Genomic DNA, 11,969 nt, shown 5'->3' on the forward strand with positions numbered 1-11,969 from the left:
TCTTTTTTACTGTCCATACACTTCAGATTAAAATACCTTTTGTCGTCGCACTTACTAGCTAGTTGAACGTTTTCCCAAACGAGAGCTCCACTTGCAGTAATCCTCGCCACCTTGCGACTGAATTATAAACTTGTGAGTTTGTGGTGTACTACATCACGTCCGTAAGTTTTCTCAAAATTTGTCGTTTTCTCCTACATTCTCAATGTACTAATTGTTTCATACGGTACTTATTTTATTAATCATCCGTCTCCAATGATCCGAAGATCATATTTAAAGATATTCTATTTTAATATATAAACACTTATGATCTCATAAATAAATTAATTAAATCAAGTTAATTAACGTAATCTTCATATCGGATCAAGCCTATGGATCACTTAAGATTGAAATGATGCCTTTCAGAAATAATCATGCATTCGACTGATACGGGTGGGACATATTGCCCTCCTGAAATTGGCATAACAAATATTGCTTATAAACTTGCGATTTTTATAAAAGAAAATTTAAATATTATTTTTGAACAGTATACAATTTATATTTTACAGAATATTAAAATATAATTATTTACTAATATACGTTATTGTGATAAGCTTTGCAACAGCATTTTCAAACTTTCTCCGAGATTACAGACAAAAGATCTCCTCCAGTTCCTTACCAGAGGGTAGCGTTCCCAAAACTGATGCAACGTTCCCTCTTTGTACTGCCATACTGATGCGTTGTAGTAGAAAAGATGTTGCTTTAGCGTCTCCTGACGATAAATAAATGCGGTGACCAACTTCTTTTATAAAGTTAACGCCTTCGGGACCCCATGAACCACCCGATTCGATAGCTATAGCGACAAAATGATATTTGTCGAGTAAATTGCTATACTTCCTGCGCTTTTCTGTTTCCCGGCGAGCAGCCACGTTGCCAGCTTGTGCTGAGGAAGAATGTAGATTTGAAGGGGCGAAGGTGTCGGAACAAGTAAAATCCCATAGAAGTGCTTTTCCTTTCTTCCACGGTATTAGGGTCATACTATCTGGCCTCTTGCCGTCTGCACGACTGCATCCCAACGGTTCACATATAGAAGGAACGCCTGCTGAAATTAGTGCCCTCATGATAATGTCGTTGATGCTGGAGTGGCATAAATGTCTGCCCGCACTATTGGCACAGGAAAGTCCATGAAGGCCCTACTTGTCTACGACACTTCTACAGGCAGGACATCTGTGTTGCTCGCAAACATCTGCTCCCAAATGCAGTGCACTGGCAATTCGAAAACTGTCATTGGGAAGATGTAATCCTAAGAAGGTGACGGGATAGCATGGAGCCAAGCGCCTGCTTCTGGAGATGATGTAGCTAGGAGTCTGTCCTTATCTTCTGGGTTATCGGATGACTGAAGTAGAGCTGAAAAGTGATTATTTATAAGCGGATCGTCCCAAGAGGATTGTAGTCCTCTCTTACCAAGATCAGGGGGAGCTGACCCCACTATAGATGACCACTTAGCAATGCTATCGTTGACATCCGAATCCGATACTAGGCTAAGATCTTGTTGGAGAATGGTCTCGATCAATGGCTTAGCGCCATAGAATAAAGACAGAAAGGATGAAATAGCCAGATCCATGGCGCGGCAAATGCCGAGACCTCCATGGTTAACAGGAAGGGACGCCTGCAACCAAGAGTTATTGTTGAGTGAACAATTCAGGATAGATTCTAGACCGGTTTTCAAGGTGTTGTCATAGCATTCCAGTATATCAGCATCCCGTCAAGAAGGAGCACAGCGAAGAAAGTATAGCAGCCTTGGCATGGACAATGAGGCACGTAGTAGGTAAAAGGCAGAGTGAGCTGAAATCAAGGAAAGACGTGTAAAGAAGAATTCTAATTTAGAAATTTTGTCTTTTAATATTGTTCGTCTTGCCTCATTAGATAATGCTGCTCCTAATAAGCTGGCGTCATCTGTCGAAAATCTTTGAATCCCAGGCGCGGCTTCGTCAAACAGCTTGAAGAGGTTATTAGCCTGCTCATTGGAGACTCCGAGAAAGCTGACCTCACATTTGGAGAAATTAATTTGCAATCCGATCGCCTTAGCCTGTCTATGGATCATTTCTAATGTCTCTAGTACTGTATCATTGTCTCCAGCTATAGTCCCGTCATCCAAATACTATATGTTCAGTTCTGTATCGATACTATTAACGATGGATTGTAAAGTTAGTGCGAACAAACCAGGGCCAAGAGGGTCGCCTTGTTGTACGCCACGCTGAGAGAGGATTATTTCATCTCCTAAGTATAAGTTGCTCGGTTGCGAGTAGCACTGATGGACGTATCGATAAATTGATGGAAAACTGTCTTTTACCTGTATGAGCATAGAGTCACGATTCAACTCGTTAAATGCGTTTCTGAAGTCTATTTTCAGAAACACTTTCTCCTGCTGGAGTGGAAAAGAGTAGTAAATACGAGCAGCGTGGGCTGCTGCTTCTGCTCCATGTGGGACGCAAACTCCCAGTTGGTGTGGGGATAGAAAATGTGTTAGAGGTTCTCTAATTCTATGACAAATGATTTTGGCTGATAATCTCCTCCACACATTGCCTATTGCGATAGGACGAATGCCGCCACTTTTCTTCCTCAAAGCTATTAGTGATGCTCCAAAGAAAATAGGTCTAATTTCCGTGGGCACATCACCGGAAATAATCAGGTGGAGAAAATCTCAGATGGTGTTAGTCAGGTGGTCTTTAGTTTTGCAGTCTTGGGAGAGTAGGAGGTCCTTTAATATTGAAGGACGGAGACTGTCCATACCTCCTGATGACCCGGAAGGAAATGATTTAAGTGCCTTCGTAAACTCGTCAGCTGATACTCTAGGCACTACAATACTGGGCTCAATGAGATCGGGAGGTTCAAAAGGGGGACTGTGAGCCGGATGTTTCTCTTTTAATGCTTCTAATACAGATCCATTCGGAGAAGCTATAGTATCTTCTGAGATGAGAAGCCGTACTGCGTTGCGGACATCACCATCTACTAATTTGTTCTCGACATTCTTCATGTTAAAAGTGGAATTTACTGGTCGTCGAGCTTTGAAGGATTTTTTACTGTGGTTAGGAAGGGCTTCGCAACGAGAATCAGACCAACATCGCACTCTTTGTTTAACCCATGATGTTAAATTATTCACTTTGTCAGCTTTTGATGACACGCACAGTGTAGCGTAAGGAAAAAAGAAGAGATCCATCCAAGCTTCTGAGTCGTTTGTACGTACAATCTGTTGCAATACCTCGCACAGAGAGTCTGCCACTGTAGCCCCTCGAGGTACCCTGTAGAAGAAGACTTTAATCTTGCTAGAAGCTTATTGCATTTGGAGATCAAAATTTTTCTTGGGTGATCGACATTATCAGTGGATGATTGCGACTTCCGTGAAAGCGAGCATGATTTGGTTTTATTGATATCATAATGGCACCTGCTATTGTGAATTGCTAGGCCTTTTAAACTAACACACAATTTGTTGCAAAGCTTACAGGTAGTCTCGTTAGGCCTGTTTGAAAAATCAATGCTCATGTTTAATGCGGTATCATTTTGGGTTTGATTTCTTTGGTGAAATTTTGATCCTGATGCGTTGCTTGTATTTCTTTGTATTGTATTTCTTGTATTGTATTTCTACTTTCGATTGTATTTCTAAAACGTTTTATTTGATTTATTCATGATATTTTCTGACAAAAGCATCACTGTATTTTAATGTATGTTTCAGGTAGTAACGTCGAGCAATAAGACGGAAACGGAAGTCAATGAGATAAGATTGGCGTTAAAAGCTGCAGCTCAACTTTTCTCCAAAAAGCCAGAGATATTCAAATTGTTTGGAAATTTCGACGGAGTAAAAGATCTTCTATTCAAGGTAATGTTATTTATCATTTAATGTATGACAGCATTTCCATAATTAGAGAATAGGAGGTCTTTAGGACCTTTTTTTTTTAAAAAAAATAAACTTCTCATACTTTATTCTGAGACTGTTTTACTAATAGATAAATTGAACAGAAGTTCTATTATAAATAAAAGTTTTACTCATCTTCTTTTAATCAGAAACTATTCAAGTTCACAAAATTAAAATTAGTGGCATAATTGAAATGTTTAATAAATCTATAGGTTTGGCTGATAAAATTTTATTGCCTTACGTAAAGATATTTCGAATATACTCCAGATTAGTTTGTACGAAAATGATTATCCACAGAACGCTAACAAATTCATCTGATGAAATTTCCTCCCACCACAGTGGTTCGAAGTTTTTGTCCTTCTATTCGACTATCGTGAAAAAGAAATTAAACTTCTTACAGGCCCAGGCACTCATATCTTAGGGTTGATGTTTCCCACGCCTATAATGCTGAAACAGAACTAAGGACACTGTTTCATGTGGCATGAAAGTATGGTTGGAAGGAGTGCCAATGGCATTGGATCAGAACAAAAATATCCATATTTCTGTTATGTGTATGACAACGCCTCAGAATTCACATTTAGGAACAATATACCACAAATTTCTCCTAGGGCATACTCACATAAAATGGTGTTGATTATAATCAAGAAGATAAAAATTAAATAAAATCAGAGAACCAATTCAACATCTCCACATGAGGTCACAGTTGGTGCGTCAGATAGAAAAAAGGAAATTTTTATGTAACCGAAATGAAGGGAGAAAATTTTAAAGATTTTCTTTGTCTTCTGAAAAGTCCACTTTACAGTGTGGAATAAAGTAAGAAGGAGGAACATAAAATGATGTCATTATGTGATGAATAAGCAGGAACAATGTTTTACAAAACTGATCTTGAAAGTGGTTCACTGTTTAAAGCCATCAGCTTTCTCCGGAGAAGAAAACTAACAAATCACTGAGGCCACATCAGAGTTACAATGAACCTGTTCCTATTTCTGAAGAGAAGGGGCGAAAATCCTCTTAACTTTGCTTCCATTGATACTGAGTATCACAAGTTTTACGAAAAACTCAACACCAGACACGATTAAACAATTTTTCTATCATACACAGATGAAGGAAACAACTCTGTGATTTAGATTGAATTCATGATTTCTGGTTAGTCTAGAGTCAATAGTAATGCTTGTACTACCAACAGCAATAAACTGTTTCTAGTACTACATTGCTTCATTACTTTAAGTACTTCTTTTTACTGTATCTATAATATCTTAACTGTTAAATACCTATGAGAAACCTACCTTACATCTGGTCCTAAGCATTTCGGATAAGGGATACTAGATCTTAATGAGCCTTTTGTCACTAAGAACAGTACGAGGCTTTAATTATTAAAACTTCACTGATAATTTCGCTCATTAAGAACATAAATGTTTCAACTTCTAAAGAAAAATATTTCTCTCTTTCTAGGATTCGACCACTGGATTTGAAACACTTCCAACTGAAATTATGCTTCAAACAGGTTACAACAAGATGCTTGATAGAGTCATTGACTGTGGAAGTTCCTAGATAACCACCACTACATATATAACATTATAAGACATTCATTTTGACACCTGTAACGTGAAAAGTACCAGTAAAATGTACCGTCCTTCGAATCAGATGTGTTGCTAGAATCAACTCCAAGTGCAAGAAGCATATAAGTTAATCTCATGCAGAAATCTATTTCAACAAAGGAGCTTTTTGTTTTATTTTTTTAAATTATTGATATAGTGTACAGTATATGGACGATATCCAACAGACAAGTGCTTTAATAGCAAAGGAGAGAGTGTGTCTTTCATGTCGGAACAAATTAATATTTTCGTGCTGTAACTTGTCTGCATTCATAATCGCCAAGCACTTCGTTTAATGTTAATTGGTATTATCAAATTGATAGTCTATATTTTAAAAGGTTTTGTTCTTAAGCAAATGTTTCTCCACATTTAGATGATAATACAGAGTACGTTTAAAAAGGAAAAAAATGTAAAAATGTAGAACTGCGTCAAACTGTAGAAATGTGATACTTCAAGCAGAAACAAATTCTGATTAAATTTAATTCGAAGCAGTGATTAAATTTAATTCGAAGCAGATAGAAACTTCGAATTTTGAAACAAGTTTCACACTTTTAAGAAAATTATATTTAAAGCTGAAAAGTCCAGACTTTGCAGTGTCTAAGCAAGCTCTAATTTGAACCAAATTTATTTATGATTAAGTAATTTTTCTATTATTTTTAAATTAAGTTTTAATAGTGACTTACTTTAAATATGAAAATCTTTAACGTTTTTCTTATTTTTATCAATTTTCTACCAACTATTAATATGTGAATTACATTTGAGTTTGATTTAAAGAATATACCCTGTAATTTCAGCATTCTATATCTGAACGAAGGTAGTATGACTTCAATATACTAATGAGTCTTATTTGGAATCTGTTAGAAAAAATCCGTTGCTAATTGGTTCGTCATTATGAAATGAAATGAAATAAAATATATACGATTATGTCCTTTAGACTAAGGGAGACGATGATTAAAGCAAGTGAATGATGATGGAAGAATCAATGGAATGAGAAAGTGGGAGGAAACGGGAGTACTCGAAAAAACCCACGAACACGATGTTTTCCACTGATTCTTCATTATGTAAAGCAATCAAGTATGATTGATGCCCACTCCGCTACGGCTAAACCACGCCTGGATCATGAAAGTTGATTATTTTATAATTATTTTTCTAATAAGATATAAACTAGTAAATAAGGCATATGATAATATTTTTATTTACCGTATTTGATCACAGATTTGCATTCTGTGTATAGTCTTGAGTTCTATCATCAGCGTCACAAGAACAATATGATTGTCTTCCAGGTTTCCTGAATCACGAATTCAGTACTAATACAATGGTTACAATAACTAGATCATATACCTATCACTATACTCACACTCCCGGTGCATAAAATAATATTATTTCATAATCAGAAAACATGATAACAACTGACAACGCGGAACAGAAAATAACCTTAACAATACACTATATACTCGGTAGGACAAACCACCAAAATAAAATGGATCTTCAAATTTAATTATTAGTTGTCCTGCATTTTAATGGCAAATCAAACAGCTACAACTAAGGCTTAATTGATACGTAAATTGTTTCACGTTTTTACACCAATTTTTGTCTTCTGTACTCAGATGCGATTACAAAGTCTGAAAAATTGTTTTTCAGTGATTCAGTACTTGCTACTAGTTATCTCTCGTTATGTGTTCACCTTGCTCGAATAAATGTTTCGCAATAAGTTTAACCAGGAATTCGCATATAAGGTTCATAAATTATTTACATGAAAACTACTATGTTATATCATAGGAGACATAGAATACTTACATTGTACCTCGGAAAAGCAAATATGTCTATTCTAACATTTAAACTCAGTTAATAGATTTGTATGGAAGAAGAATCATGTTATGACTACAGCATTACAGATTTATTCTATGCTGATGGAAACTAGATAGTTCATAGTTTCATAAATTTAAATCAATTAATAGGTTCTACTCCGTATATGATAACGATATAAAATAAATCAGTTTGTATAGAAAGCAGCAGAACTATATAATATATGCTATTATAATATGAATAATTCTTTGAAGAATTATTCGATTAAATGATTCAAATAAATAATTTTACGAATGTTTATTTGAATAAATTATAGTTCGAATAACAAAACAGTTTGAATAACTATTTAAATAATGAATATAAAATGTATTTTACCAGTACAAGTAATAAAGTAACTTTAAAACCTTCCTTAATTTGAATATCAACTGAAGAAAAAATAATTTTCATAAAAAACAATCGAGTCATTTAAAAAAAAAGGATATATCTACTATGGTTTATCGAATACAGATAAAGTTCTGATACAAAATGGTAAATGTACTGAGAAATGACTATAAATAACACAAATTATTATTCCTCAGGTACAAGGTACAGTTACTGATAAGATGAATCGTTTTTACTTTTAACCATGAGAAAACAGCTTTTTCAAGACTCCAGTCAGCATACACCATGAAGCAAAAAATATTAGTCATTTGTATGAACAAAACTATCTATAGATATTTCGTGCTCTATCTCTATTAGATTTATAGTAAGATTAAAAATACATTAACATATCCGTTCCTAAGGCTATATAGCAAATTCCAGCTTCTTGTCAGTTTAATGTATATGCATCGAGTGGTAAAAAGAGGTAGGTATGGGAAATACAAGACAAATAAATCTTCAAAAATGTCTATTTTAAAATGAATACATTTATTAATATTATTGGGTGCAATGGCCAAAATATTAACGAGTTTATCCGTTTGCATTAATTAGTTACCCTGAATCTTGCTTGGTATTGGAATCAAAAGTATTAAAATTACAATTACTGTCAAATTACAAAGATTTCCTGAAAAAGAAACATGTTGCCTCATCATATTTTAAAAAAAAATTAAATTTAAGTGCAACATAAGAATGATTAAAATTGAAATGAGTATCAATCGTTATTTATTGTAATATGAATTTATTTGTAGTGAGAAATGGTAGTACAACTACTTTTATAAAATTATTTTTGTATTAATGTGATGAGAAAGAAAAATAAGCTATTGAATATTCCATAGAAATTCCTGAAGATATGCGCATTAGGTTGAACAACGAGGTTAAATTCTGTATTACATGTTATCTCATTTAGAAATATCGATACAGTATTAATTATGACGTTAATGTTATTAGGTATCTTATTTAAGTACAATTTATTGTTCTTGCAAAACATGCTTGATTAGTCGAAAAAAAATATTGAATATTTAGATGTTCATTCTGATTCAAGTCAAAAATCTTTATCCTTACACTGTGATCTTTGTTTTAAGATACAGTTATTTCATACTACAGTATTATTCCTATTAGCATAAAAATACTTTAAATACAGACTATTTAAAATAAAATCGTATATACGTATGTAATGTTTTCAATGTTAATAAATATATTTTTGAAAAATGTTTTGAATTTTCCTTGTCTATTGCATTTCCGCTTATGATTTCTGATTACTGTTATTGGTTACTTACATATGTTCTCCTTTCTCATCCAGCACCCACAATAATTCGATATTATTATCTATATTTGAAGAACATGAGAGAGTGCAATGGTAACCAACATTAAAATCAATGTTGCTTACTACTATATTCCCCAATGCCCTTCACTTCTGGCCAACTTCACTTTTAGCTAAAACTTGTTTACAAGTAAATAGAAATACAAGAATATCAACTATCTGAGAGGTTTGTTTACTTTTATTGTTAGACCTGGAAAGATTTCAAAATACCATTAACCCGAAGAAAAAAATCTTATGAACACAACACAGTTCAGAGAGCCTCTCTTCGTTATATAGTGAGCGTATTTGCCTTCCACGAAGGAGAATGAGGTTTGATTCCCGGTGGAAGTTCATGTTGTCCGGGTTGCATGTTAAGCTCAACGTTCACCTCGAATGTACTCGTACCTTCAGTATTGAAAGGTACGTTAAACTCCAAAAACCAAACAACCATATAATTCACGAAAAGATAAGTTATAGCTCTGTACACGCTACCTGTTATGAGTCATCAATCTATTATCATTTGTGGCATATTTAAGAGTCCGCGATTACTGCGAAAAGAATAGTGTTCTTTGGCTGAGGAAAGTCTAAGTCAGAATATAATATGAGGTAATCAACTTTAGTCTCCATTATGAGCTTTTTTAATTCATTCTATCTTTTTGTCTGTATTACAGTAGTTCTAAAGAGAATTTATATATGTTGACTTCGAGAATTAGCTAAAAATCAGACGAATCCAATTAAGAAATAATATTCGTCAATGAGAGTAAGTTTTCGGTACACTGATTAGAATATATTTTTCTTCTGTTTTTAATTATTGTACATGAATTTGTTGGTAATTCAAAATGTAGAGCTGTAACAAATCGTAACTATCTGATAATACATACCGGATTAAGCAAACATAAAGCGGAAAACAATACGAAAATGTGTGTGTAAGACACAATGAGGAAAAAACTTTTAATAGGACTCAAGATACACGTTATGCTTTGCAAATATTAATAATACTGTAAAATTGTTCCATAGAGAATATGAAATTACAACTAAATCTTTTTTAACGCTCACCAGCAGACGTAAGATAAAAGCAAAGTGAATGGTGATGTAACAACTAATGCGATCAGAAAATTTGTAATGTTATAAACAAGAAGTTTACAAGGCTTTATGGGCCTGTTTCTCAAAGTCACTAGTCTTGTAATATATTTTTATAAGTTGTAAAAGACCATGAAACATAAATACTAGAATAACTGTAAAAATCACTTCTATATACTAATACTTCTAGTTTGTCATAATTTTATGGTATGTGGTATTGTAAAATGTTTAATTTTGAAATGTTTGACATTAATACTACAAGACTAGTAGTTTTGAGAAATAAATCCCTGGTTGAATAATGGACTGAAACATTGAAATTTTGAATATTTCCAGCGCACTTGAATATGTGAAAATTATGGATGTGTTCTACATATAATGCAAAATCATTCCATCTGTTCAGGCTAATTCCCATAATCCTATGAAAATCTCAAAATATTTAAGTTACGGGTTACATAAACATCCGGGCGAAATATATATACGTATACTTAATAGACGAACCAAAGGTTTGCCGAAGAGATAGCAACTAGCACTTTTATCAACTAAAAAGTACTTTTACGAAAAACTGTTGCAGCTACAGAAATTACAACCGTTTTCTCTATTTTATAGGGGTAGGAAACAGATTACTGATACATTTGAAGCTGTAGTAGAAAATATTTCTGTATTAAATATAAAAATCATGTTATATAACACTACCTAAGCCTTAAATAATATGATGTAAATATTTTGTACTCTGTAATAATTAGCGACGCGGAATCTGTCATCAACTTTTGGGGGGACAAGTAAGACCAATTGTTGTTGTTGTTGTTGTTGTTGTTGTTAAGCGATGCTCAAAATATTTGTGAAGTTGAAAAACAATCCTGTTCAAAGGGAGCAAAAGGGATCGGGGAGCAAAGTTGTCTTCAACATTGGGAGGCGGGCAGATTTGAGGCATATTCTAAGGGGGGGCATCAATTTCATCTCACTTTCCTTTGTGGTAAGACTGACACGTTTCTGTCTTTGTTCGGAACGAGAAAGACCATGAAACAATGGTTGGTTACTGATAAAATTGCCATTAAGAGAACTTGTACTTCTATAACAGGATTTTTATACATAGATATCTCCACCAGTCCTGGAATGAAATCTTCTGACTGTGAAACTCTGATCTCGATTAATGCTTTAGCATTGTACTTGAGTCTTGAGCACTATCAGAAAGTATTTAAACTTGAATCGATTGAAAAAGAGAAATGAAATCTGTTTGTAACAATCATTTAAAAATAACTTTAGGTATTCCCTGTTCTTTCTAGGATAGTCCTCATTTGAAATAATAAACGTTGGTGGGAAGGGAAATAATAATTTATTCGCAGGTAATACATTTTTAAACAAATTCAAGAACTGTGTTTGCATTTTCGAGACACGAGACAAGATTAGACATTTCACGAGACGTCTCGTCTCGTCTTCTTTCCTTGCTATTGTTGAAGTGGCGCCAGAGGTTCTGAAAAAAGGATTTCAGAATAAGTGGGGAAGGCTTGCCGTTAGACAGTACCTGTCTCGTCTCGTTTACGAGACGGGATAAGACGAGACATGAGAAATGTCTCGTCTTGTGGCAACACTACTTGGCCACCTGTGTCCTCCTAGTTTTAAACAAAATCAGTCTACATTCTCTTACGGTTCCTGCTACAATTTTGTCTCTTCAATGAAAAAAGAATACGTTTATCCTTTATTATGACAATTAAAAAGAAAAAAAAGTTAATGATAGCTTCTCCTTCACAGTTAACGTCCTTAAAATCATCACTATGGTATAATTAAAACTCGATTGTGCCATTTTCAATAAAAAGAATCCCCTCCTCCCCAAGAAAATACAATTGCCTCTCGTTTTTTTCCTAAATTTCGTTTTTTTTTAAAT

General features: G+C 34.1%; 1 protein-coding gene across 1 annotated transcript in view; it reads left to right on the plus strand.

Annotated features, from left to right (window-relative positions):
* Window positions 1-8,865, plus strand: part of LOC145688423 (transferrin-like) — a 147,458-nt gene extending 138,593 nt beyond the window's left edge. Inside the window, exons 14-15 of the mRNA XM_081762642.1 lie at window positions 3,710-3,853; window positions 5,342-8,865. Of these exons, the coding sequence (XP_081618768.1) occupies window positions 3,710-3,853; window positions 5,342-5,440 (243 nt within the window). The 3' untranslated portion in view covers window positions 5,441-8,865. The remainder of the gene's footprint in view (window positions 1-3,709; window positions 3,854-5,341) is intronic.
* The last annotated feature ends 3,104 nt before the right edge of the window (window positions 8,866-11,969 follow it).

Source organism: Thermobia domestica, chromosome 1 (assembly GCF_964235325.1).
Source record: "Thermobia domestica chromosome 1, izTheDome1.hap1.1, whole genome shotgun sequence".
Classification (NCBI taxonomy): domain Eukaryota; kingdom Metazoa; phylum Arthropoda; class Insecta; order Zygentoma; family Lepismatidae; genus Thermobia; species Thermobia domestica.